The sequence below is a fragment of the Neofelis nebulosa genome, chromosome 11 (genome assembly GCF_028018385.1).
Source record: "Neofelis nebulosa isolate mNeoNeb1 chromosome 11, mNeoNeb1.pri, whole genome shotgun sequence".
Lineage (NCBI taxonomy): Eukaryota > Metazoa > Chordata > Mammalia > Carnivora > Felidae > Neofelis > Neofelis nebulosa.
The window spans coordinates 79044094-79072083 of NC_080792.1; the positions used below are offsets into that span (position 1 = coordinate 79044094).

General features: G+C 44.2%; 1 protein-coding gene across 2 annotated transcripts; it reads right to left on the bottom strand.

Moving 5' to 3' along the window:
- Nucleotides 1-1326: 1326 nt before the first annotated feature.
- DYNLL1 (dynein light chain LC8-type 1) lies at nt 1327-27908 on the bottom strand. 2 transcript variants are annotated; one of them, XM_058691100.1, is made up of 3 exons: nt 27797-27908; nt 3319-3456; nt 1327-1752 (listed from the first exon to the last, which is right to left on the bottom strand). In XM_058691100.1, exons 2-3 carry the CDS (start codon nt 3448-3450, stop codon nt 1615-1617), a joined length of 270 nt encoding a protein of 89 aa, XP_058547083.1. In that variant the 5' UTR covers nt 3451-3456; nt 27797-27908; the 3' UTR covers nt 1327-1614. The 2 variants fall into 2 exon arrangements, with proteins under 2 accessions (XP_058547083.1, XP_058547082.1); XM_058691099.1 differs by lacking the exon at nt 27797-27908 and adding an exon at nt 3656-3812.
- Between the last annotated feature and the right edge of the window lie 82 nt (nt 27909-27990).

Sequence of the window (27990 nt, forward strand, 5' to 3'; positions counted from 1 at the left end):
AAAGCTTCAAATCGAAATATAGAAAGAGGAGAAAAAAGAGGAAATATAAAATATAGAAAGAGGAGAAAAAGAAAAATGAACTATGGGAACATCTTCAGTCTGTTTATATAAATACAAACCTAAATCAACTCCGTTGTATTGTTCCACAGAACCTCATCCTTCTTCCCTGCAGCAAGCAGGGGGGAAATCCTCCCATTTTAACTACTGTAATAAACAGGAAAAACAATGGTTTGCCTCTTTACCCTGAAACTTTCCCAATCCTAACACAGCTCAATTTCACTATGATTCCTAAAACGCCAAGTTCTGGTAATAATAATCTCCCAAAGATATTACAACCTAATGCTGTTCTTAAGCTGGAGTCCTCTCAACTCTATCCTCCCCTTCTGTGCTAGCAATAGCTCAGCTGCTCAGAAATCCTAATTGCATCTCACAGATCCAAAGTAAAATAAAAAGCCTGACTTCACGTGAACACTGAAAAGTAATATAGGGAAACCAGAAAGCCAGGACCTTCCTTGCAGCTTCCCAAGATGAGCGTGGGTTGTTTCAGCCTCCAGCATATTTCCTTTATACCTACAAAAGTCAAGTCTGCTATATTTGTTTTTCTTCATAGAAACGACTTAAGTCTTCTTAAAATTGATAGCAGGAAACCTTTAATGAAAGTTACTTATCCACAGCTTTAATTGGGTCTTTTAATGAAAGCCTCAATTCACATTTAATTGTTAATGGGGTTTCTAAGTACAGCTAGTTAAAGCACAGCACAGCAGGCTTACACGTTTAAATTCCTGCAAAGACTTTATTAGAATCACATGGACGGCTGCTGCTCAGAAACTTTCATTTTCCTTTTTAAGACCACTTTTAATCTTGAGTGTCCTTTTGGGACAAGGCAGGAAAAGGGGGGGAGGGTGCGGATAGCCCACACCCCAGAAAATTTCTCATTAGCTCAACTTTGTAATTGGCTTATTTTACAGCCATAGAAAGCTTTGGTGAAGTTCTACACATTCATTCATCACCTCCCAAGGCCCAAGGTCCAGAACATTCTACATCTTTTAACAAAATGAGCACTTAAGGATAATATTTATCAGATTAGCCATAATAGTTAATCCGAAAGTTTCTCCGCCATGTATTTCTCAACATGCACTTCTGAGTAGGTCTTCCATGCAGAACAGCTGCAGGATGGGAGAGATGAAAGACTCAAGAGCACGAGGAACAGGCCAGTCTATTAAATCCCACAGAAACCAACTTCGAAGACTGACTCCCACTAACCTAGTCAAGATCAAGTGATGGGCCATCTTCAAACCTAGATTTGAACAAATCGTAACTAACACACACTTCTCCAACAGATTTATTTTTGAAAGGAATGGATTTTGAGGAGGAAAAACATGGGGTAGAGATATGGAATAGAAAATAAATACAAATGTAAGCTGTTTTGCTAATTGTTTTATAACCACAACAAATTCGTACAGAGAATGCCCTGTACAAAACAACACAATAAAGGTTCAAAGATCGAGGTGTTCCCCTAGGCAAGGCTGAAGATTTCAGTCTCTGGTATTTGGAATTTAGGCTGCAGTCCTTGTTTTTGGATGGATCACTGGGTGTGTGACACAGTCCATGCGATTAACCAGATTTGAACAGAAGAATGGCCACTTGGCCCAGGTAGAAGTAGATGAAGTGTTTGGTTTCATGTGTCACATAACTACCGAAGTTCCTCCCCACGATGCAGTGCCAGGTGGGGTTGTACTTCTTGTCAAACTCCTGGTGGGGGGAGAGGGAGGAAGAAAAAGAGAACACTAGAATTTCAGTGCTAAACCAGAGGTCAGTTTGCCTCCTATATAAGTAGAGCCTGTAGGGGCAGAAAGGAGGAACGTTAGCATCTGCAAATTCTTAGCATGAAAGAATGTTCCCCAGCTCCAAGTCGCCTACATAGTGCATTAATGCAAACATACTTGCAGTCTGAGCTAAGCTGAGAATGGGGGTTGGGGAGGTAAAAGGCAGAAAGGGCAGCCTCAAAGGGCACTTTGTTATCCTGGTAATTTCACCTCCGTATCTTTTATGATATTGTTAATTAACAGCAGGTGATAACAGTTTCAGTCTATCAAGTCATGTGTAAACAGAACAAGTCAAAATTATCCTACTGTAGGTCATGCACCACAAAATCCAAAATGGTTACTATTTAGCTGAAAATACCCCATTCCTTAGCGCGCTCCAGTATCAATGAAAACAAAAATATGTCCAAAAGGGCAAAGCCTCAATTAACATCTAAACCACTGTGTGAAAATTTGAAAGGGGCACAGCAATCCACTGTTTCTACAGAAAGAATGCTAGAAGCAGAATCCGACAGCCACCTGGTCAGATTGTATCCTTAATTGTAATTTCAGTAGCCCTCTTTGCCACATCTATCCTGATGGTGCCCATCTACCACCTGGTACACAAGGACAGCAAATTGCAGAACTTTCCCTGTTTTCCTCACCCAAAGGGGCTCTGAGGACCAAAACGCCCGTGATGATTTCTTCACTTAGGCGACTGTAGGGCAGGGACCAAAGCTAACCTTTCTCTATAAAATTCTTACAAGTCTCTGTGATGAGTTACACAAAAGTCGGCTCTTATACAGTGTATGCAGCATGAACATCTTTCAGACCTATTGGTATAACATTCTTACAAGCTAGATGAACGCACTGCTGCGTTGGTCAAAAAAGGTATTTCTGTTCCATCTGAAGTCTTTCATCTCCCTATTCTCAACTGGGAACCCTCCCACGGCTTAGGCTGCCAGCTTCCTTCCCTTCCAGAAAACACAGCTCGGAGAAATTGGCAGTCCTGCCAGCTTTCTACAGAATGCTATTTACCAAGCCCTCACCCCAGCCCCCTAACCACCACCACCACCACCCCCTTTCCCTCAACTGCCGACTAAACTCCCCACTGAAAGGCTGGCAACATCCCCCTCCGGCCCGGCTGGAAACACCCACGCAGCACCGCCCCCCCCCCCCGCCCCTCCGAAACACCCAGATGGATCCTCCGCGCAGGAATCCTGCAGAAGGGGGAATCGCTGCTCCATGATCCTAGAAACCGTTGCTAGGTGGCGCTTTCCCCCCGCGGAGCTGGGTAATAAAAAAACTTCAGGAGCCGAGGGTCTGGTCTTCTCATCAGGAGCGCAAAATTCATCTGCGTCCTTTCTGGAATCCTCTACACCCGAGCTGCCCTGCGTGCCTCCAAGGACCTCTGCCAAGCGCCCTGGGGACGCAGCATCGGGGAGAAGGACTAAGTTGTGATTCGCCCCAGCTATGCGCAAACGGCTCGAGCCCCCCGCCCGCACTCCGTCCTCACCTTCTTAATATGGGCCGCAATGTCCTTCTCTATGTTGTATTTCTCCAATGCCTGGGTCGCACACTCCACCGAGTCCTGTTGCATCTCCTCCGACATGTCGGCGTTTTTGATCACGGCCTTTCGGTCACACATGGTTACCTGGGGGGGGCGAGGCCCCGGCAAGGGGTAAGAAGTTGGGGTGCAGGTTGTGCCTGAGGCGCCAGCTCCCCCAGCCCGCTCCTCCCGCCCCCCACCCCACTTCTCAGAAAGCGCGGGCCGCGCGGACCGAACGGCGGGAGAAGTCGGTCGGGGGATGTAACCAGGCGAAGAAGCCGACCGCAGCCCCCGAGTCCCTCACCGAGGAGCAGGGGGTGGCCAACTGCAACGGTCTCCTGGGGGAGGGGCTGGCGACGCTCACAGCCGGCTGAGGCTACCGTCGCTACCGAAGCCGTGGCGCATCTAAGGAGCCCCACGCCAGCCGCCGCCGCCTAGTGCCTAGGCCCCGCCCTGCTCCCGCCGGCCCCGCCCCCCATCGAACGTCCCCATTGGCTTGACGCAGCCCCCAGGACTCTCCCATTGGCCCATGACCTCAATGGTTCCCTCAGGATCTTTCTCCTGCATTTTGTTGCGGACCACAATGCATCTCTCGCGGCGTCGGTTGCCCCGGCAATGGGCTGCACGCGGTGAGGCCCACACACCCCGAAGGTGGAGCTGGGGCGGGGTCGTAAGGACCACCCAGAGACCAGAGGGGTGCGAGGAGACTTTGTGCCCAAGCCGGGAGAAGTGCCTTCAAATTTTCGAAGTTTCTCCCAAATTTGCGAAGGTGTTCTCGAATATCTTGGGCAGTTGGGTGTCCTACGTACGTCTCACCTCCACCCCAGGTCCCAAGGATTTGGGGATTCTGACTGAGGTAGCCAGTCCCTTCATTGAAAGTGTATCTCTGAAGCAGGGCCGGCTTTATGAGCAAGTGACCAGTGCAGTCGCCGAAGAGGGGCCCCGGGGTTTGGTTTAATGCTCTGCTCTCGAATTCTTGAAATTATTGATTTTTTTTTGTTTTTTTAACAAGGGATCCCACATTTTCATTTTGCAGTAGGTCCTGCAAATTCTATAGCCGTTCCTCTTCTGAAATTTGGGGTAGTGGGCCAAGGGAGGTGGGGAGGTCTTCAGGAATGGGAGAGGGTTTCTTTATCCTGCTGGGCAATGGAGACTTCCTTTAAGGGGCTAGGGGGCCATCTGGGTGGATTTGGGAGTGCTGATCCCAGGTGTGTGTGTCTAGGGTGGGGCTTCTTGCTTTGATGAGGCAGTCTTTCCTGTGTGGGAGTTTCTTGGTTGAGGATTTTCTCCAGGGCGCAGGTGCCCAAATGGATAGAAAGGCATCCCTCAGAGGTATTTTCCTCTGGCTTTGGGAGACCAACCACTATGTGGTTAAAAAAGCTAGGTCTTGGGGGGTTGGGGAGCAGGGTCAGATCTGGATTTATATCCCAGCATTGTTATTTACTAGCTGTTTGAATGTCAGTTTTCTTATCTGTGAAGGGGGACTAAATATAAAAGGAAACCACTTCATAGGCATGTTGGGAATATTGAAGGAATAATGCCTTTAAAGTTCTTCAACACAATGTTTGACATGTACTAGGTGCTCAATGAATCTTAGACTATCAGTTGATGGAACTGTCCCAAGAGTCCAGCAAGATTTTGACCAACCCTTAAATGCCTATGATGTGTTTTTGAACTTCGATAAGCAAGTTACCAGACTCATCATGCAACCAGAAGCTTTCTGTTTACATTTCTGCATTTTTCTTCTTGACCACTCACTCTCATTAACCCAGAACCCCTTAAAACAATTGGACCAGACAGGCACATAACTACAAAGAGAAACAGATGGGAATAATGAGCGCCTCAGGCATCACATGTGCATATCAATTAAGTAAAATTAAGAGGCTTTTCCAAGTTCCAGGTTTCCAATGGAGGGATTATGAGTCTCAGGAGTTAAAATAATTCTGTATGGTGTTGCTCCTGAGGAAGAAGTTGGGCTGGAAATAGGGGTGAGGCTGGGTTGCTGCTTCTACCTGACTTGGGTGCATGATTCAGAGCTGTGGAATCTCATGATTCCAGAGCCTGTATGTGTCTTGGGGGCCTGTATATATATATATATACATATATATATGTATATATGTATATATGTATATATATATACACACACACACACACACACTTTTCTTATATATTTTTTCAAATATATGTATTTATCTCTCTGATCTATGGCTTGGCCAGCTTCTGTTTGAACAGAAGGAGCTGAGAGTAAAGTATATGCCATAATAAGAATAGCAACTGTTTATTGAGTGGTTGTTTACCACCAAGTGCTTTCATTCACTCAGTTATTCCTCACAACAGCTGGACCTAGGACCCCTTTCCTCCTGTTTTCCTCTTTGCTTTTTTTTTTTTTTTTTTAATATTTATTTTTGAAAGCGAGAGAGAGCACAAGCTGGGGAGGGGCAGAGAGATAGGGAGACACAGAATCGGAAACAGGCTCCGGGCTCTGAGCTGTCAGCACAGGAGCCCCATGCGGGGCTCAAACCCACGGACCGTGAGATCATGACCTGAGCCGAAGTCGGACGCTTCACTGACTGAGCCACCCAGGCACCCCCCTCTTTGCTCATTTAGATTACAGCCCAAATGCCACCTTCCCTGACATCCCATCTCTACCTGCCCTCTACCACCACGCTTCAGTGACTTTCTACAACGCTTATTTTTACTCCATTGTACTCGTTGCATTTATTCCTTCAGAAGAATTATCTCATGTATTTATTTGCTTGGTTATTGTCTCTTCATCCCTGTCTTGTTCACTGCTGTATCTTCAGCATCTAATTCAATGTCTGCATTGAATATATAGTATGCATTGAATTAAATATGTGTGGAATTAAAATTACCAGGTCTTATATCCCCATTTAATAGATTAGGAAGTTGATTTTCTCAAGGTCACATTGTTAATAAGTTCTAGGTCTGGATGACCTAAAATCCATTCTCTTAACTTCAGTGTTACTATAGTTAGCTGAGTAGACAATCTGCCTTTTTCTTATTTATAACTTTGAAGATAAGGAGTTTGAAATGGGATAATGTTAAAATTTTATTTTTTTTAAGTTTATTTTTTTATTTTGAGAAAGAGAGAGGAAGAGAGAGAATCCCAAGCAGGCTCCACACTGTCAGCAAGGAGTCTGACTAGGGGCTCAATCCCACAAACCATAAGATCATGACCTGAGCCTAAATCAAGAGCCGGACACTTAGCCGACTGAGTCACACAGGTGTTCCTAAAGTTTTCTAACAGAGAGTAGGATTTTCTTTAATAAATGCCTATAACTTTCCCTCCATTTGTAGCACCTGCCTTCCCTAGCATCTCCTGTGTTTGTACCACTCATCTCAACCAGCTCTTGACTCTAATTATTTTAAATTGGAAAGTAGGGTACTACCAGAGACCCTTGCCTTCCTGGGCTATGCTTAACCCCTAGAAACTCCTAGGTTTCTAGGAACCAAAAACCTTGCTGCCTTTTTCATTCCTTTAGCACTTACTTTTGCAGAGTTATTTCTTATTTCCTATCTATTCATTCCACAGTGAGGTATCCCCTAATTATCAGAGAAATGTACTGTGCAGTAAGGATGCTTCAAATATGTGCCTAGAATCAGTTACACTCCCATTCTCAAGGAGCTTCTAGTCAATAGTAACCTAAACCTTCTAGTATCATAGGTTTGGGGTTTGAAGGGACTTCAGAATGCAGGGGCCCAGCCACTAACTCTTAGTGAGGTGAGGTAGGTGGGAGTGGTAGGAACTATGACAAATAGAAAAACCCTTTCAAAGGTGTGAGGCAGATACTGCCATTTGGGAATGCTGCCCCAGTGATGCTAAATCTTCTGATTTTCAAGAGAGATCAGAGACCTGGATTAGTTTTGTGATAAATATTGTTTTTAGTGTACCTGGGTGGCTCAGTCAGTTGAACGTCCCACTCTTGATTTTGGCTCAGGTCATAATCCCAGGGTCATGGGATCGAGCTCCACTTTGGGCTCCAGGCTCAGCATGAGCCTGCTTAGGAGTCAGTCTCTCTCTCTCTCTCTCTCTCTCTCTCTCTCTCTCTCCCCCTCCCCCTTTCCCTCACTTGTGCTCTCTCTCCCTAAAATAAAATTTTAAAAAATATTTTTAAAAAAATTTTTAAATATTTTTTGGGCTCTATACTGACAGCATGGAGCCTGCTTGGGATTCATTCTCTCACTCTGACCATTCCCTGCTCACTCTCTCTCAAAATATACATTAAAAAATAAAATAAAATACAGTGCAGGCTAGATATGGCCTATGGTCCTCTCATCTAGTTGAATACTCTCTTTTTGTATTCAGGAGACTCAGAGAAGGTATAATATATAAACATATAGTCTTTGTCTAGAATTCCTGACACAGAGCTCTAAATACCCTTAGAATTTTCTGAGTGATAAGAGCATCTTTTGTTATTCATAATGAGCCCCTATTAACTACTGATACCTGAGTTGATGCCAATGAGGTGACTCTTTGTGAGGAGGGTGCTGGATAGCTTCAAATATCTAGATAGCTAGTCACAAGAGGAAACAACCCTGTTATTAGAGGTTTGAAACTTTCTGTTCCCACCCCAGTCATGTCCCCTTCCCCGACCCTCCCCATCTCCTCACCTGGGAAGGGAGAGGGGCTGGAGATTACATTGAATCTCCAGTGTCCATGTTATATAATGAGATCTCCATAAAAGCTCCAAAACCTTGAAGTGCTGTGAGGGTGGTGCCCCTGGAGAGGGCGTGGAAATCTGCAATACCCCCACCCCCAATATACTTCTCCTCCATTTGGCTGTTCCTGTAAGTAGAGTGCTTTCTTGAATTTTGTGAGTTGTTCTAGAGAATTATCACACCTGAAGAAGCTGTCATGGGAATCCCCAAATTTTTAGTCTCCTGGGTGAAGTGAAGGTAGCCTGGGAAGCCCATGGGCAGGGACATCTGAAGTGGGGGCAGTCTTATGGGACTGAGCCCTTAGCCTGTGGGGTCTGTGCTAACTCTGGAAGTCAGTGTCAGAATTGAATTGTTGGACACCCAGTTGATGTTGGAGAATTGAAGAATTGGTATGGAAAAATAAGTACTTAGTGTTGGGGGTGAGGGGAAAAACTGTGTCAGGAAAAAAGATACTACAGAAGTAAAGGGACCTGCTCATGATTACATAGCGAGCTACTTATGGAACCTGGTCTGACTCCAAATCTGGTATTCTGTCACATCATACAGACTGGCTTGTCCTTGGGTGCTGAGGATTTTATATTTTCTGGGAGTGAGTGGAGTGTGGTGTATGCTTGCTAATTGGCACATAATGTTTGCTAAATGAATGCTGAATAAATGAATGGATATAGCACCAAAATGCCTACACGTAGAGCCCCACAAAGATGATATCTGGTGTGGTTTTGATTGGCAGCAGGAAGGGGACAACTCATTATAGCAGAGACTCAACAAACCACATTCTTGTTTGATCAGAACCATCTGATCAGATTTAGAAAGCCTGAGAATAGGTCATTTCCAGGGTCCTCTGGAAGTTCAGATGACACCAGAGTAAAACCACTATGATGCCACCAAATAGAAACCTCAGAGAAGTTTCTGAAATCATCCTTCATGATTTTTGCCAAACCTGCACCCTACCTCTACTACTATTTATTCCATATTTTTCTTTAATTAAACTTTTATTTTCTTAAATAAGTATGTTTTAAAAGGCAAATGTATGTTATGACCATAAATGGAAAACCAGTCTCATTTGTTATAAATGTAAGGTAAGTAACTATAAAATAAATATTTGAATATAAAACATTTTGTCCTCATATTGCTTAACTGATCTTGGAGACCACTAGTGATATGGTCCCACACTTGGGATGTGCTGCCCTAGTGGAGGAGGGTTCTTAGAAGGGGTCCATGGTTGGGTTTTACAATCCCCCTAGAATTATGCACAAAATGTGTGTTGTGCTCATAGGCATTTTCCAGTGAGAGGATCTATAGTTTCCATCAGATGCATGAAGGGATTTAGAACCCAAGGAAGATAAAGAACAATTGCCCTAGAATAACCCAAACTCCTGGAATGAATGTCACAATTCCCTCACCAGATCCCACTGAATTGGCCCACCTGGCGTTCCAGAGCTTCACCAGTCTGGGCAACTCACTCTCCTCCACTTCTAGGTGCTAAATTTGCTTGAAAAACCTTCTAAACCTGAAAACATGCATTTTATATTCCTACCATGGGAAATCACAATTAGCAGGAGGCAAAATTTCTACAAACATAGGCTTTGGGATCAGACAGATCTGCCTAGGAAAAACCTAAGTTGTGCATCCTCCTGCAAGTTAGTTAACTTCTAGAGGGGCACATTCCCGATTTTTTTTTTTCTTCAACGTTTTTTTTATTTTTATTTTTGGGACAGAGAGAGACATAGCATGAATGGGGGAGGGGCAGAGAGAGAGGGAGACACAGAATTGGAAACAGGCTCCAGGCTCCGAGCCATCAGCCCAGAGCCTGACGCGGGGCTCGAACTCACGGACCGCGAGATCGTGACCTGGCTGAAGTCGGACGCTTAACCGACTGCGCCACCCAGGCGCCCCCCGATTTTTAAATGGAGTTAATACCTTCATGATAAGGTGGTGGTAAGGATTGTATTAAATAATTCATACAGAGGTAGCTCAGTTAAGTGTTCAACTCTTGACTCTTGATTTCAGGTCATGATCTCATGGTTGGTGAGATCAAGCCCCTAGTCAGGCTCTGCAGACAGCGTGGAGCCTGCTTGTGATTCTCTCCCTCTCTCCCTTCCCCTTCCCTGCTCATGCTTGCTTGCTCTCTCTCCCCCTCTAAATAAACATTTAAATAAATAAAGTGTCTAAAGACCTAACCAAGGTCCAAAAAACAAAAACAAAAACAAAAACAAAAAAAGGTAGCTATTGCTGTTGTGTATTGAGACCCTACTATATGCCAGGCATTTGGGACACATTGTCTCACTGAGTTTTCACAACTCTATGACAAGGATATCAAGAACTGCTGGTCTCTCCATTACACATAGGAGGAAAGAGGGTCAGAGAGGTGAGGTCCCTTGCCAGAAGTCACCCTGCTCAGAAATAAAAGAGCTGGGTCTGACTCCACAGTCACATATGGTAGATGGAACCTCTGAGCTGTCCCACCTCCCCAGACAAAATGAGCTGATGGGTGTTCCTGGAGACTTTTAAGCATCCCTGGCTCCTGGCAGAAGTCCCCTACATATATGTTGGATGGATGGATGGATGGATGGATGGAAGGGATGGATATTTCAAACTGATTCAGCATTGCTTCCTCTCACACTTGACCCTAGATTGATCCTTGACTGTCTTGATCTTCTCTGGAAAAACTACCTTTGTATTTTAGCCACCACACTTTCCCAGGGCCTTCAGAAAGCCCTTTGGGATTGTTCATAAGCAGGTTGGGGGATTCCTTGCAGGGCTTGGAGCTCTACCCTCACACAAACAGGCTAGAAAGGGTGACTACCTGCTCCACCTCCACTCGCCACTGGTCCAGGATTACGCCGTCCCCAGTCCTGTGCAGCGATTACTTTCCGAGGTTTTCTGGGACCTCAAGCCCTTTCTTGGATCAGTTCTGTCACCAACCTAGTAGCCCTAGCCCTCCCTACCTGAAAGGACATGTGAGATATGGCCTTGCAGCCCCCAGAGTTGATTCAAGGACTCCTGCCCAGAAAGGATGGGCTTCATGGGAGAGTGGATAAGGCCTAGGTTTGAATCCAGAAGCTTCTTCCCCATGGAGAAGGGCTGGCACTAGCCTGGGGCTGGCAGGGGAACTGAGCTTTAGAGCCAAGTACTGTACTGCAGTGCAGGGAGAGTGAGGCCATGCAGGCTAGGACAACTCAGGGAAGAAAAATCTCCTCTCTGGCCAATAGCCAAGCCTTGACTGAGTGGACAGACCCCTCTGAAGGCTTACTGTTCAGTCTCCTGTCCATGGTGGCAGCAGATAAATTCAGGAACATCCAGCCAGAGAAGCCTAGTAGCCCACCTCAACTTCCTCTACCCTTTCTAAGGTGTGTAATCTTAGGTAAGTCCACCTCTCTGAGCTTCAGTTTTCTCATTTGTAAAATGGGGATTGCAATAGTCCTTGTTTCTTAGGAACAATTTGGAGATTGAGATGGTGTGTGTAAAGTATACAGTGCAAGACTTGGCACACGGCAGAAGTCAACAATGCCAGCTACCAATTATCATTGTTACCCTAAACCAGGATTTTTCCACTAACATTTTGGACCAGAAAGTTTTTTGTTAGGGGGCCATCCTGTGCATTGGAGGATGTTATCAGCATCCATAGCCTCTACCTACTGGATGCCAAGTGCACTTCATACCCACTGTCAACCAAAAATGTCTGTAGACAGCACCAAAAGTCCCCTGGTGGGTGACACGGCCCCAGTTGAGAACTATTGTTCTAAACAACCTAGACTGAGTCCAAATGTCACAAATCCCAAACTCACAGCTCCCTGTAAAGACAAGGCAGGTAGGCCTACTACGGATGAAAGGATGAGACATCCAACAATTACAGAACAGGTTCCCTCCAGAGAACACTAAGAAGCTGGACCTAGGTTTGCTCAAGGAGCTAACAGCCCCCTCTGACTCACTAGTGACCTCAGTGTTACTCTTTAATTCTATGCAAAGTGGCCTGAGTTAAATCTCAATTATTCTAGGGCCCAGACAAAGGGACAGGTAGCTGGTATCTGATTTCTGGCATCTGCATTCTTTTTCACTGACTGGGAGAAAAGTTGATTCTCCAGAACTCAAGAGTTCATTCAGGCCTTCATTCCTGACTGCTGAGAGATTTTTGAGAGAACTAGATGTCAGTCATTGTTCAGGGTGCTGAGGATTATGATATTGTGATTTATAATGAGAAATATATATATATATAATATATATAAATTATATATATGTATATTTTTATATATATAAATAAATAATATATAAATATATATTTCACCCAGGTTCCTGGCTCACAGCTCCCAAAATCTTGGAATTTCCTGAGCAGTTACAGAAATGGCAGCAGCTTTTTTTTTCTTTTTAAACAAATCTCAGCTATTCTGTCATTTTATTTGTAAATAATCAGTTTGCATCTCTATGGCAGCATTTTTGTCATGACATTTGGTCTCTAGTCTCAGTTCCTGAAATGGGTGAAATGGGTGTCTTGTTATCATAATAAGTCCTTCTCTACTGTTTATGTTAATAAAGTGACTTTTGGAAAGTACTTAAGGAGAGTTGATTGCCAGTGGAGCCAACCACGTGATCAGAAGGTTGGAACTTTCAGCTCCACTCTGACCTCCAGGGGAGGGGTGAGGGGCTGGAAATTGAGTTCAGTCACTGATGGGCAGGGGCGCCTGGGTGGCGCAGTCGGTTAAGCGTCCGACTTCAGCCAGGTCACGATCTCACGGTCCGTGAGTTCGAGCCCCGCGTCAGGCTCTGGGCTGATGGCTCAGAGCCTGGAGCCTGTTTCCGATTCTGTGTCTCCCTCTCTCTCTGCCCCTCCCCCGTTCATGCTCTGTCTCTCTGTCCCAAAAATAAATAAACGTTGAAAAAAAAAAGAAAAAAAATCACTGATGGGCAGTGATTTAGTCAATCATGCCTATGTTATGAAGCCTCCATAAAACCCTAGAAGGACAGGGTTTGGAGAGTTTCTGGGTTGGTGAACACGTGGAGATGCAGGGAGAATGGCATGCCGGGAGAGGGCATGGAAGCTCTGAGCCCTCTCCCCATACCTTGCCCTATGTGTCTCATCCATCTGGCTGTTCCTGAGTTATATCCTTTCATAATAAACTGGTGATCTAGTAAATAAAATGTTTCTCTGGTTTCTGCGAGTTGCTTGAGCAAATTAATCAAACCCAAGGAGAGGGGCGTGGAAATCTCTGATTTATAGCCAGTTAGTCAGAAGTACAGGTAACAACCTGGGCTTGAGACTGGCTTCTGAAGTGGGGCGGGTGCGGCAGTCTTAAGAGGACTGAGCCCTTAACCTGTGGGTTCTAATGCTATCTCCAAGTAGATAGTGTCAGAATTGAGTTGAACTACAGAACATCCAGCTGGTGTCCAGAGAATTGCTTGTTGGTGTGAGGGAAAACATCCTCCCCATATATAGTGATTGGTGACCAGAACCCTATTAGGAATGTACAAGAGAACAAAATGGACAAAGTCCCTTCTTCATGGAACTTATATTCTAACAGGAGAATAAAGATAATAAACAAGCAAAAATACGTCATACCCTGATAAGTGCAATGGATGATAATATAGTAGAACAAGAGAACCAAGGGTGACAGGATGAGGAGTCTTATTTTATTTATTTTTTTAAATGTTTATTTATTTCTGAGACAGAGACAGAGCATGAGTGGGGGAGGGGCAGAGAGAGAGAGGGAGACACAGAATCCAAAGCAGGCTCCAGGCTCTGAGCTGTCAGCACAGAGCCCGATGCGGGGCTCGAACTAGGGAACAGTGAGATCATGACCTCAGCCAAAGTCGGATGCTCAACCGACTAAGCCACCCAGGCGCCCCAGGAGTCTTATTTTAAATAGAGGTTTCTGGGAAGGACTCTCTGATAAGGTGCAATTTGAGCCAAGATTTGATGACCTGGCTACTGGGTGGAGGATAGAGTGTACAGAAGCCAGTGGAGGCAGAGAGGCCAGACATCAGATGGCTTGAACCAGGCAGGAGTTAGGATGAGAGGTGGTTGACTTCTGGATGTATTCTGAGGGTGGAGCTGACAGATTTGCTGATTAATTGAATGCAAGGTGTGAGGGAAGAGAGGAGTCAAGCATGACTCTAAGACTTGTGGCTTAAGCAACCAGAAGAATAGATTGGGTTGGGGAAGGCTGGCCAAATCAGGAACAAAAAGTTGTTTTGGCCATGTTAAGTTTGAGATGCCTATTAGACATTCCAAGTGGAGAGTTGGATAAGTAAGTAGTTGGATATATAAGTGGAGAGTTGGATAAATAAGTAGTTGGATATATACGTTCTGGGAAGAGGTCCAGGCTGGTGCTATAATTTGGGGAGTCATCAGCTTATAGATGACATTTAAAGCCATGGGACTGGATGAGATCACCACTGAGGGAGAAGTACTTGAAGATGGAAGAGGTTATGCTTATTCAGCTAGCCACATTATCTGAGCTTTTACCATGGGCCAGGCCCTAAGGTAGGTGCTAGGTATAAAGATGTATATCCCTAGGCACCTGCCCAAGAGACGCTCTATTAATTTTTCCTAAGTGCTTTGGCCATTTAAAGGATAAACATTGAGAGTTCCTGTCGTGCCCTTAGTCATTTATTCACTTTTTTCAACAGATACTTATTAAATACCTATTTGTACAAGTTTCCCATCTAGGCACTAGGGACATGAAAGGAAGTAAGTCAGATATCACTCCATCCTAATGGTGTTCACATTTTATACGTGGAGGAGGCGGGCGTTGAACAAGATGCATGTGATAATGTGAGTGTAGTTGTGACAAATGCAAAGACGGAGAAGGTAGGCTAGTATAGTTCTGTTAATGAGGGCTGTGACCAAGCCTGGGAGGCAAGGAAGGCTTTCCTGGGAAGTCACAGTTGAGGAGCAATCTAAAGGAACAGGAACGTGCAGAAGGGGATGTACAGAAGCTTCTCGGGTGGAAGGAATAGCACAGTCAAAGGCCTGAAGGCTCGAAGCAGACTGGCAACTGAAGGAAGGCCAACATGGCTACAGAGCAGTGACCTGGGGAGTGGGAGACATGAAGCTGGAAGAGGGGGCAGCAGCCAGACCTTTGGCATCTTGTGAGCCTGGTGAAGACACATGGACTGTCCTGAGGCCACCATTCACTCTGAAAGGCTATTTATGCCCTTGGAAGACTTCTACAACATAATTTTTCATAGATCCTCAATAATCCATCCATAACTATTTTCCATCCATAACTTTTTGAAACAAGCTCTTATCATTGAACACTCGGGTTGTTTCAATTCCTCAGCATTGTAACAATGCTTTGTTCTGATGAACGTCCTTCGAAGTTAAAAATAATCTTTGTTTTATTCTACTTTCAGAAGCAATAGGTACTCATTGTATGAAAGTCAAACACCGCAGCAATTTAGAATCTGGAAAAGAACATTCCTGGTAATCTTGCAATTCAAAGATAACAGCTGTTAAAGTTAGATTTTTAAAAACGTATTTAATAGCCTTTTTTCTTCTTTTCACCAAAATGGGGTGCTTCTGAGTTTTCCATGTCATGACGTATAAATCTCCTTCATTCTTTTAATTAACTTCCCTACATTCCCACCATTTCCACCTGCCCACGCTCAGGTGTATGCACGTACTGCCTCCCCTCCAGGTACCAGGCATGAACCCTGAGTGCTCCTATCTAAAGTCATCTCCCTGGTACTGAGCCCATCTTCTCTCACTCCTGTGATTGCTAGTTGGTCAAATTCTGCATCATTTAATTTCTCCCATCTACTAGATTATTCCTATTAGTGTACACACATCCTGCAGCATTCTCCATCTTTCATAAATGCCTTTCTCTTAACTATACATTCTCCTCTAGCTACCACCCCATTCAGCTCCAAAGAGTTACCTATATAATTAGTCCCCCCTTATCTGTGGGGGATGCATTCCAAGACCCCAGTGGATGCCTGAAACTGCAGATGCTACAGAATCCTAGATATATACTATGTTTTTACTATACGGACATGCCTATGATAAAGTTTAATTTCTTAATCAGGCAGAGTAAGAGATTAACAACAATGACTCTGCTAACAATTAACAACAATAATAAAATAGAACAATTATAACAATATACTGTAGTAAAAGTTGTGTCAATATGATCCCTCTCAAAATACCTTATTGTACTGGACTCCCCTTCTTGTGACGATGTGAGAGGATAATATGATAAAGTGCCTACGTGATGGGATGAATTGAGGTGATGGCATAGGCATTGTGACACAGTGTTAGGCTACTAGTGACCTTCTGAGTATAGTTAGAAGGAGGATCATCTGCTTCCAGACCTCAGTTAACCGTGGGTAACTGAGACCGCGGGTAACAGAGATGGTGGAAAGTGAAACCGCGGATAAGGCTGGAGGATTATTCTCTCAATATCTCCTATTCGGAACTATGAGAAATGAATTTTGGTTGTTTACATGCCACCCAGTGAGTGGTATTTTGTTATAGCAACCTGAAAGGACTGAGCCATCTGCCATTGTCCATTGTCTCCTCCATTCGTTGCACCAAAACGGCTCATCAAGGTGCCCAGTGACTGCCATGTGCTAAATCTGGTGACTCGTTCTTAGCATTTTCATTGATGTATTCGTCACAGTTGCTTTCTTCCTTTCTTTTTTTTTTAATTTTAATTTTTTTTTTTTTGACAGAGACAGAGCATGAGCGGGGAAGGGGCAGAGAGCGAGGGAGACACAGAATCTGAAGCAGGCTCCAGGCTCTGAGCTGTCAGCACGGAGCCCGACGCGGGGCTCAAACCCACAGACCACGAGATCATGACCTGAGCCGAAGTCAGAGGCTCAACCGACTGAGCCACCCAGGCGCTCCTGCTTTCTTTCTTTCTGAAGTTCATTCTTTGCTTAGGTTCCAGGACCCCCTGGACTCTGACAGTTCTCTTATCTCCCTGGGTGCTCCTCCTCAGCTTCACCTATTTGTTCCACCCCTTGTCCCTGACCTCTGAAGGAAGGAGTCTCACTCTTTGGGTCTCACTCTTTGGGCCACTTCTCATAGTCTCTATTTTCCTGGCTCTAAAAACCATCTCCATGTCTGGGACTCCTGTTTCAGTCTGCTTGGGCTGCCATAACAGAACACCAGAACCTGGATGGCTTCTAAACAACCAAAATTCATTTCTCACAGTTCTGGAGGCTGGAAGTCCAAGATCAGGATGCTGACACAGTTGGGTTCTGGTGAGAGCCCACTTCCTGGTTTATAGCCGGCTGTCCCTGTGTCCTCACATGGTGGAAGGAGTAGGGGGATCTTCCTGAGGTCTCTCTTATAAGGGCCTATTCATGAGAATATTCCTATTCATGAGAGTTCTACCCTTATGACCTAATATTTCTCCAAAGCCCCACCTCCTAATCCTATCACACTGGGGGACAGGTTTCAACATATGAATTTGGGGGGTACATAAACATTCAGTCTGCTGGAGCCTTCAAATTTGTAGTCAGCCAGAAAAAAAATTGTGGGTAAACTGAGAACCCCATTTGCAGCCCTCTCCTAAAGTAAAGATAAGTCTTACAGGGCTGAGCCCTTAGCCTGTGGGGTTCTGCACTAACTCTGGGTAGTGTCAGAATTGAATTGAATTGTTGGACACAGAGTTGGTGTGGGAGAATTGGAGAATTGATATGGAAAAATGACACATTACGTATCAAAAAAAAAAAAAAAAAAAAAAAAGACACCAGAGAAAATCACTGAGTATTAGCACAGTGTTAGATACACGGACTTCAACTGATATAAAAATTATAAGCCACAAATAGGAGAGAATTAAAAAAAAAAGATGTGAATAAATGGAAAGTAACATCAAGGTTCTAGATGGGAAGGCCAAATATAGCGTGAATGAAAAAATTTTCCACGTGTAAATTTGTAGATTTAACACCGTTCCAATTAAAATACCAATAAGATGTACAGAACTTGATAGAAAGATGCTAGATTATGCTTAGACAGATTGGCAACAGAACTAAGCCTTCCAGAGATACAAATTAGGAGGAAAGTTCTAGACTGGGGTCACACTGTTCTTGCCACCACTGAATACCAAGTCACCAAATCAGGGACCTGGAGGCCGCGGAGGGTTTGGCCAGGCAAAAGACTGGGGAGGCAGAGGTGGAGAAATCAGTGTTTCAAGAGGTAGCCCCTACAAAGAACAAGTGTATGCTTTCAGACACAGCAGATCCTAGAGAAGCTGGCTGAGGAGCAGTGGGAGGTGAAGAGAAGCTGGGGGAGGCACATCATGAAGAGCCAAGATAAGGATGTGGAAATAGGGTATCTCTCCAGGGGGCAGTCACTTTGTCTCCTCCACTGCTGAGTCCCTAGCAACTAACCCAGTGCACACAGTAGGTGTTCTACAAATATCTTGGAGATCTCTTCATACCTGTATAAACGGACTTGTTTTTTGTAACTTCTGCATAATGTTCAGGCTTCCACATTTCCCATGTGACAGGTCCCCTCTGGATAGACCTTGAGATTGCTTCCAGTTATTATTAGGGAATCATATTATTATTATTATTATTATTATTATTATTATTTTTGAGAGAAAGAGAGAGAGACAGAGAGAGACAGAGAAACAGAGTGTGAGTGGGGGAGGGGCACGGAGAGAGAGAGAGACACAGAATCTGAAGCAGGATCCAGGCTCCAAGCTCTCGGCCCAGAGCCCAGAGCTTGAACTCACAAACCATGAGATCATGACCTGAGCCGAAGTTGGACACTTAACGGACTGAGCCACCCAGGCGCCCTGGGAATCATAGTTATTATTAAGAAATATCCTAGCATTTTGAATACAGCTCTCCTGTACTCAGGATCCCTGTATTCAGTGATTCCTCCTGTGGCCTTTCCTCCCCAGGGCCAAGAGGGATCATTGGATTTTTTTTTTTGCTTGGTCCTGTTCTGCTCTCCTTCTGGTTCCCAAACAAGCACCCTTTTGCTATTCATGGTCCCCTCTGAGACTGTGAGACTATATTCCCCTCAGGCCTTCTCCTCCCCCCAGCCCGCACATCAACTCCCCTTTACAATCATGCTATTCAGGGATATACAATAAACATTTGTATGGTAAAGGCAACTCACACTGATTTCCATTGAGCGCTGAAATACTTAGGACTTAATGTATACTCTAACCCAGCTTGGTTCTGATTTACATTAGGGCTTCTCACCCTAAGTCACCTGTGGTTCTAGAAGGAGAAAGAACACCCCTCACCTTCAACCCTTGGCCTTATTGTGCTGAACTATTTAGTTTCCCCCAGAGCACCCAGCTCTCTTCCGACCCTCCCAGCTTTCTTTGCACATGCTTTTCCTTTTCCTCTCCTCTCGTGTCTGGCTAACACCAGCTTCTTCTTCAGGTCCTAGAAGCCATTCCCAAGCCCCTTGCCCCCACCGGAAGCCTTCCCTGAACACCCCACTCCAGTCTGGGTTAAGAGCTACAGAAGCACCCTGTACTTCTTGTAGCACATATCCCACTTCACTGCAATTTCGTTTTTAGTAGTTTGTGAACAGTGTGAGGGCAGAGTTTGGCGGGTTTTGGTTGGTTTTGTTTTATTTTGTTTTTTAAGATTTTATTTTATTTTTTACTATTTTTAATGTTTGTTTGTTTATTTATTTATTTATTTATTTAAAGTTTATTTATTTTTGACAGAGAGAGAGAGAGAGACACAGCATGAGCGGGGAGGGGCAGAGAGAGAGAGAGAGAGAGAGAGAGAGAGAGAGAGAGAGACAGAATCCGAAGCAGACTCCAGGCTCTAAGCTGTCAGCACAGAGCCCGACGCAGGGCTCAAACTCACGGACCTCGATATCATGACCTGAGCCGAAGTCGGAAGCTCAACCGACGGAGCCACCCAGGCACCCCATTGTTTGTTTATTTTTGAGAGAGAAAGACAGAGAGACAGCAGAGAGACAGAGAGAGCGGGGGAAGGGCAGGGAGTGAAGGAGACACAGAATCTGAAGCAGGCTCCAGGCTCCAAGCTGTTAGCACAGAGCCTGACACGGGGCTCGAAGTCATGAACCGCAGGATTATGACCTGAGCCGAAGTCAGAAGCTTAACTGACCGAACCACCCAGGTGCCCCAAGATTTTATTTGTAAGTAATCTCTATACCCAACGCAGGGCTTGAATTTACAACCCCTGGATCAAGAGTCGCACGCTCTACTGACTGAGCCAGCCAAGCGCCCCAAGTTTGGGTCTTGTTCACTGTTTTGTCCCTGGCGCCCATGACAGCACCAGGCGGTTCTGTGGCTCAATAAGTATCAGTTGAATGAATGAACAAATGTCAAGTGGGCAAGCAGTGGGGAAGCCACCAATGTCCCAGATGCTACATGCACCACTGTAGGCTCTTAGAGCTGGGGAAGAAGCAAAAATCTGGACAAAATGGGACAAAAATCTGGTTTCCTGCAGGTACCTTCAAGGAGTGTGTCTGGCAACCCAAGAGAAAGGATGGAATAACAAAAGAAACTGGTCCCCAGCTGCCTAGCTTCAGGGAATGTTTGTCAGTGTGACATTGACAGAAGCCCTGCACATGTGCTGACTGAGGGGGAGAGCCAGCCTCAGCCAGACAGAAGCAGGTTCAGCTACTGTGCATGTGTTAGCACTGAGGGATGTGTGGCTTAGAAGCTTCTCGGCTCTTCCTTCTTCTTCTTCTTCTTTTTTTTTACTTAAATAAAATCTCCAGCATAAGAGACTCTTAAAAACTGAGAACAAACTGAGGGTTGATGGGGGGTGGGAGGGAGGGGAGGGTGGGTGATGGGTATTGAGGAGGGCACCTTTTGGGATGAGCACTGGGTGTTGTATGGAAACCAATTTGACAATAAATTTCATATATTGAAAATAAATAAATAAAAATTAAATAAAATCTCCAGATATTTCCCATATTTGTTTGTTTGTTTGTTTGTTTGGTTGGTTGTTTAGCTTTAAGTAGTGTTTTTATTTTTGAGGTGCCATTACCAAATTATATTGACACAGCTCATTAGAAATCTGCTTAGTAAAAAGTTGATTTGAGTCCAAAAACATTAAGATTCTATTAAATAAATGTATCTTCTTGCTGCATCAAAAAAAAAATCATTAGCACTCTCATTAATCATTTCACACCCTTTCAACCCTTTGCTTGTGTTTCTGGTTTAATTCGGCTGTGAAATAAGTTTCAAAGGTACGTGATAGGGTGGAGAATGTTTAGGGAAAATTTCTGGGTTGAGGGTAAGGAATTTGGGACTGAGAAAACAAAACTTGGTGAACTTGAAGAGTCCGTCTATCATTTTGTACCTTAGTTCCCCTTTTCTGGAGCTAGAATAAATCTTTTTTAAGTACTAGTTAATAAAGTCAACAGGTGTTTATTAAGCACTGTTAAAAAGAAAACCACAGGCCCAAAATAGTGTCACTGAGGTTAAGGCTCCAAGTTAGTAAACCAAGACTTAACACCTAACCTAACTGCAGTTTCAACCCCCCCAGAAATGGAGCCTTTAACCAGTCAACATGGGAATTTTCTGGTTAACACAAGGAAATTTACTGATAGGCTCCCTTCAGTTCCCCTCAGGAGGATGACTTTGCTTAAAACAATGGATTCTTTGCTAATAATTTGCTTTTTTCCACTCCCTCTCTACCTTTAAAAATGTTTCCTCTTCTATAGCCCTTTGGAATTCTTGTTTACTAGCTAGACTGGATGCTGCCTGATTCATGAATTGATAAATAAAGCCAATTAGAGAGGTGCCTGGCTGCCTCAGAGTGGCATGTGACTCTTGATTTTGGGGTCTTGAGTTTGACCCACGTTGGGTGCAGAGATTACTAAAAAATAAATAAAGTTAAAAAAACTAAAGTCAGGGGCACCTGGGTGGCTCAGCTGGTTAAGCATCCAACTTCAGCTCTGGTCATGATCTCACAGTTCATGGGTTCAAGCCCTGTGTCAGGCTCTGTGTGGATAGCTCAGAGCCTGGAGTCTGCTTCGGATTCTGTGTCTCCCTCTCTCTCTGCCCCTTCCCCACTCATTCCCTCTCCCTCTTTCTCTCTCTCTCTCTCTCTCTCTCTCTCTGTCTCTCTCTCTCTCCCCCCCCCAAAAATAAAATTAAAAAAACCAAAAATTAAAAAAAAAAGTCATTTAGATCTTTAAAATTTGTTTTTGTTGTTGTTATTTAACAGCACCTACTATGTGCCAACATAACATGGCTGTAAAGGGAAGTGATTGGTCTCAGTGGTTCTTAACCTTTTCTGGGGGGTGTGACCTTTGAGAATGATGAACTGCACCATCCTATATGGTAGCCACTGGCCACATTTGGCTATTTAAAGTCATATTAACTAATTACAATTAAACACAATGAAAAGTTCAGCATCTTAGTTGGAGTTCTTACATTTCAAGTGCTCAATAGCCAAATGTGGCTAATGGCTACCACACAGAACTTAGATATCAAATGTTCCCATCATCATACAAAGTTCGATTGGACAGCATCACATGGCTATTCTCCCCAGAAAAAAAGACTCTTCTTTCAATGTGCAATCCTTTACATCTGACTTTACAACTTTTACAATGTTGAAAGATTGGGGTGGGAGTTGAGTGTGTGTGTGTGTGGCGGGGGGGCAGTCGTCATTGACTGGTCCCTGATGCCCCTGAATCCAAGACAAAGAAGCCCTGATATGACAAGCTATTTGAACACTCCATCTCAGAATAGAGCAAGCTGACAAAAATAAAGCAACAAAGCTGTTACAAATTCAGTATGCTCACTGCTTTAAATGTACCTCCTCATGTAAAACCAGGGTTCCTACCTGGATGGTCACATTCAAAGAAACATCCTTATCCAAAAATAATTGAAAAACAAATACTAAGGATTTTCTGCAGTCTCTTAAGGAGACAACAAAGGGGAATAATATTCACAACACACTGCAAATCTTCTTGAATTATCTTTCCTATCTTTTTCCTCTTCTCATCCTCCCACACGTGGCACTTGCTTCCTGAAAGCTCTCTGCACCCCCATCCAAACCCTCTCCAAACCTAGTCTGCTGCTGCTTCTCCCCTTCCTCCCCTGCACAGCAAATTTCTCTATTAGGGACCTCTGCAGAATATGTTTTATTTTACTCCATCACACAAATACAGTGGCAAAGAATAACAAAGAGAAGGCTCCCTGGGTGATGTGACTAGGCACATGTTCCACAGTGACACAACCCACAGCTCTCCCTGGCAGCCTGGACCAGTTTTTCTCAGATGACTCATTTTCCCACCAATGGTCTACTCCCCCATCACTTCTTCAGTCCGCTGCTCCCAAGGACCAGAGTCTGGGAGAAACTCATGACTGAGCCTGACACAGAAGAAAACATTTTGTTGGCATGCCAGAGGGAACTGATGTCATAGGGAAAGGGAGAAAACCAGATGGGCTGGTTCGCAGAATGTTTTATCCCTACTGATAATTGTTTTATTATTTTTTGGGGTGAACGGCTTGCTGTGGGAAATACATTAACTCTTCATAGTCTGCCAAGATGAAAGTCTTCAAGATGAAGATAATTCCATTGGTGCCATTCTTATCTTCATGGTACGAATGATTGACATTATTGAGCTCCTATGTATTTTAGGTGAAAGCTTATCCCTGTGGGAACAGCAGTCCTATCCCATGTATCTGAGGACTCTGATGCCCATCCACCATCATTAGGTCATGCACCTGGAATTCTGTTTTCAGTGGACACATAGAGCCTAGAGCCATCACATTTCTTATCCTTCTTTATGTTTTCCATACACATCTGAACTCATCATCATCGTCCATCCCCTATAGATCACCTCCTGCTTTATTCCCATTTTAGAATGCTACTATTGCATAACCAGTTCTCTAAGCCAGAGACTTGGAAATCAACCTGGACTCCTCTTCTCTCAGGCCCCACACCCAACCTATCTCATCTCCCATGTCCTTATGATATCTTTTCCTTGAGATAACCCATCTCCTTAGTATCTATCACCTTACATCAGGCCACTGACATCTCTTGCTTGGAGGACTGCCACAGTCTTCCAACTGGTGTCTCCCTGTGCCAGCTCCCATGTTACTTCTCTGTGTAACCTGCTAGTCAATGGGCCATTTGGGGCTATCCCTGTTCTTGCCTATACTCACCTTTAGGCTAACCTGACTACATTGTCATATCTTCCCAGAACAATAAAAACCCAACTCCAAAGTCATTAGTGGACAATGTAGCTTTAAATGAAGGAATCTATGAAGTCACAGGAGGGGGCTTACACTGCAATTACATAGCAATACTTCCTACCAGAGACTTCTGGTCTCTCATCTCTGCCCAAGATTCTCCTCCTCCCCCCACCCCCCATTATGGCAGCTATTGCCACACCTCTCCTTCACTCCCTTTCCTTTCCCTACTATCCTGCAGCTGCCCTCTAGTCAAATTAGCTCTTGGTCTCCTCCCAGAGACTCTGTAACTCCTACTCCATATCTCTAATCTGCTCAACTGCCACTTCCTTCTGAAAAGATCTCATCCCAGCATAACTCCTTAAAACCCTTCATGGCTACTCACTGCTTTCAGTAGAGTCCACACTCTATAACATGGTCTACTAGGCTTTGCAAGCCCCAGCCAGCTCCTTGTCCCCATCTTCCCCACTTGAACCCTCTGCTCAGCTATACCGTAGGGCAGTGGGGATTGCCCCTGGTCTGATGTGCTCTGTTCTTAATGTTTACTTATTTTTGAGAGAGAGAGAGCGAGCAGAGGAGGGGCAGAGAAAGAGGGAGATTGAGGATCTGAAACAGGCTCTGTGCTGTCAGTGCAGAGGCTGATGCAGGGCTTGAACCGAAGAAATGTGAGATCATGACCTGAGCCTAGGTTGCATGCTTAACCAACTGAGCCACACAGGCACTCCTGTTGTGTTCTCTCTTCTATGGAGGTGATCTGTCATGCTGTCCTTTTTTCCTGAAAAATCCACCCCTTTTTCCCTACAATTAACTCCTACTGTCTTTCAGGGCTCAACCTAAACATCTCCTGCAAGCCTTTCTTATAATCTTGAAGACTGTGTTAGGCGGTCTCACAGCAGTTTACCTTTATTGCAACTGGGCTGTCAATGGCTGTTTGAATAACAACTTGAAATATACTTTGAGGACAGAATTGTATTACCACATGCCATGGGCCTCCTACAGGGCCTAAACTATAGCAATGGACTCAATGGTGCTGAATAACTAAATAAGCAAAAGCTCAAAAGCACATCCCTGCCTAGGGTCTGTGGCCTTAGTAGAGAATGGAACCCATGAGCCCTTTAAGCATTAAGCTATAATTCTGGCCTCGTTTGTGTTCTAAACTGCAAAGGTTAGTACCTGAATTCACAGAAAAAAAAACTCTACCCTTTGGGGTTCCATGGATGATCATAAACGACCCCTAGAAATTTAGCTGTGTTCCTTCTAATCTAGGAAGGCTGTAGTTGCCATATCTCCACATAAGGGCACATTTTCTAGGCTAGGTATGAATCCCTCTGGGGATTGCATGCCTTAGGACTTTGTACAATATATGCTGAATCATTACTATTTATAAGCAATCTTCCACTTAGAGTACTAGTAGGCTACTTAGCTGACTCCAATAGCTTTTTTTTTTTTTTTTGGTTTGGTCTTTCCAGGCAACAACCATGTAGGAGTGGCAGGACTCAGAAAGAGGTATTAACACACCTAAACACACCCCCAAAATGGGAAGGCATCTGGACTTTTGGATGCCTTTAGGATATGTAAGCTCCTATAAGTAAGGCTTTGTACTTAGACTCAAGATCATATTTGGCCAGGGCTCTTTCCTGCTTGACTTCTGAAGGCTAGCAAAGAACAACTAGAAGCTTTACATAATCCAGAATACAACAGATGGTTCTGTTTTATTTTAGAAATAATTTATTGTGCTTTGTTCCAATTATAAAAGTAGTACATGCCAAATACAAATTTGATAAATACGGAAAAGCATAAATAAAAATATAGAAATCATTTCCAACAAGAAGGTATCTCCACAAACATTTGGAGTTATTTTCTTCTATGCTTTTTTGTTACAAGTAATGTATATGTGTGTGTGTGTGTGTGTGTGTGTGTGTGTGCGTATTCCCTTGAACAGAACTGGGCAACACTGCTTAAATTTTTGTTTACTTTTTTTTCCCAGAATATAAAAATGAAACAGAGTTGCAGTAACTATATTCAGCTTTACAGAAATGTGTAAGGTCTAAAGTGAAAATGCCCACAATTGCATTCTTTAGAAACAACTGGTGTCAACCAGTTTAATAGATTCCTTGAGAATATATATTTACATGTGTATAACGTACATATTAAACACCATTTTATTTATTTTTTAAAATAAAATTTATTTATTTATTTTGAGAGAGAGAGTGCAAGCAGGGGAGGGGCAGAGAGAGAAAGAGAGAGAGAATCCCAAGCAGGCTCTGCAACGTCAGTGCAGAGCCTGATGTGGGGCTCAAACTCCTGAACTATGAGATCATGACCTGAGCCGAAATCAAGAGTTGGGTGCTTAACTGACTGAGCCACCCAGATGCCCCTAAACACCATTTTAAATTCGTTTTAATTATAACTAAATTAGCATGACCTTAGCATCCTTCAAAATATCATTTAAAAATTGTGTAACATTCAATATTATTATGTTGGACCACTCCATTATCAAGCATTCCATTTTTTTAACTGCACAAAATGCAATGAACATAATTTACTGTAACATTTTCATATTTCCTGATGATAAAATCCTACAAGTGAAATTACTGGACCAAAAGGTATGTGTATATTATCAGGGACTGATGTATACCATCACAATCTGCCTTTCAAAAAGGATATACACTCAGTAGTTATGCGTGAGTGCCTAATTTCTGTTTTGATTTTAAAAGGCTCAGAGGTGGTATAACTACAAATCAACTACTGTACCTTCATATTAAATTTTTTTAAATGTTTATTTTTGAGAGAGAGTGGGGTAAGGGCAGAGAGAAAGTCGGAGGATAGAGGATCTTAAGCAGGCTCTGTGCTGAAAGCAAATAGCCTGATGCAGGAACTCACCAACTGTGAGATCATGACCTGAGCCAAAGACGGACACTTAACCAACTAAGCCACCCAGGCGCCCCTAAATGTTTGGTTTTATTCCGTTGCTATTCATTGCTAACATTAACAGAGTTGGGTTTTTTTGGTTTTGGTTTTTTTGGCGACCGGGGCAGAACACGAACACCAGAGTTTGTTTTTAACAAGTTTCATACCTGCCCCATTTATTATGCAAATTTCTAGACATACAAAAAGGTTTAAAGAATGGTGCACTGAATAGACTGAACGCACCCACCGTCTAGATTCCACAGTTAACATTCCGCTGTGTTTGCTTTTGCCTATCTGCCCATTACGCATCAATCCACAGAGGTTTCGTTTTTAATAGGAAAGCTCTTTTTCGATCAAGACTCTTGTGATGCAAGGCCTCTATTTCTGGAGCGTCCCCACGTTCAGTGCCCTGAACTATGGGAAGTAAATGTGAAAAAGTGCCGAGGTGAGTGTCTACCCGAGCTCCTGAAAGGCTCGGCCCACAGGTGGGGCGCACGGCTTCGGCTTCTAATCCTGATCCCCTCAGTTTTCTCACCTGTAACACTGGAATCCCTCCATCCCCGGTGAGGATTAAAGCACTCCATAACGACAGCCGAGATGCTTAAGACTCTTTTACTGCCTCCGTGTCTCCCTTGAATGTCACAGCCCAAGCTCCGGAGGCCATCTCAGCTGTCACACCCACTTTAGTTCCCCGTCAGTTCTTAGACCTCAGTTTTAAGCAAGTGTTAAATGGGGGCAGGGTCACCCAGAGGGCTACTGACCTGAGTCTGAGGGCCGCGACAGCCCCACCCAGCCCACCGTCCGGGACTCCTTCAGACCGCAGCGTGGTCGGCCTGCGGCCCGGACCTGGCTCCCTCCCTCCGGCGCCCCGCAAGCAGAGTGACAGTCCGCGGGGTCCCTTCCGCCCGCCGCCCGCGTCGCCACAGGGAATGCTCACAAAAGCCTGTGAGGCAGG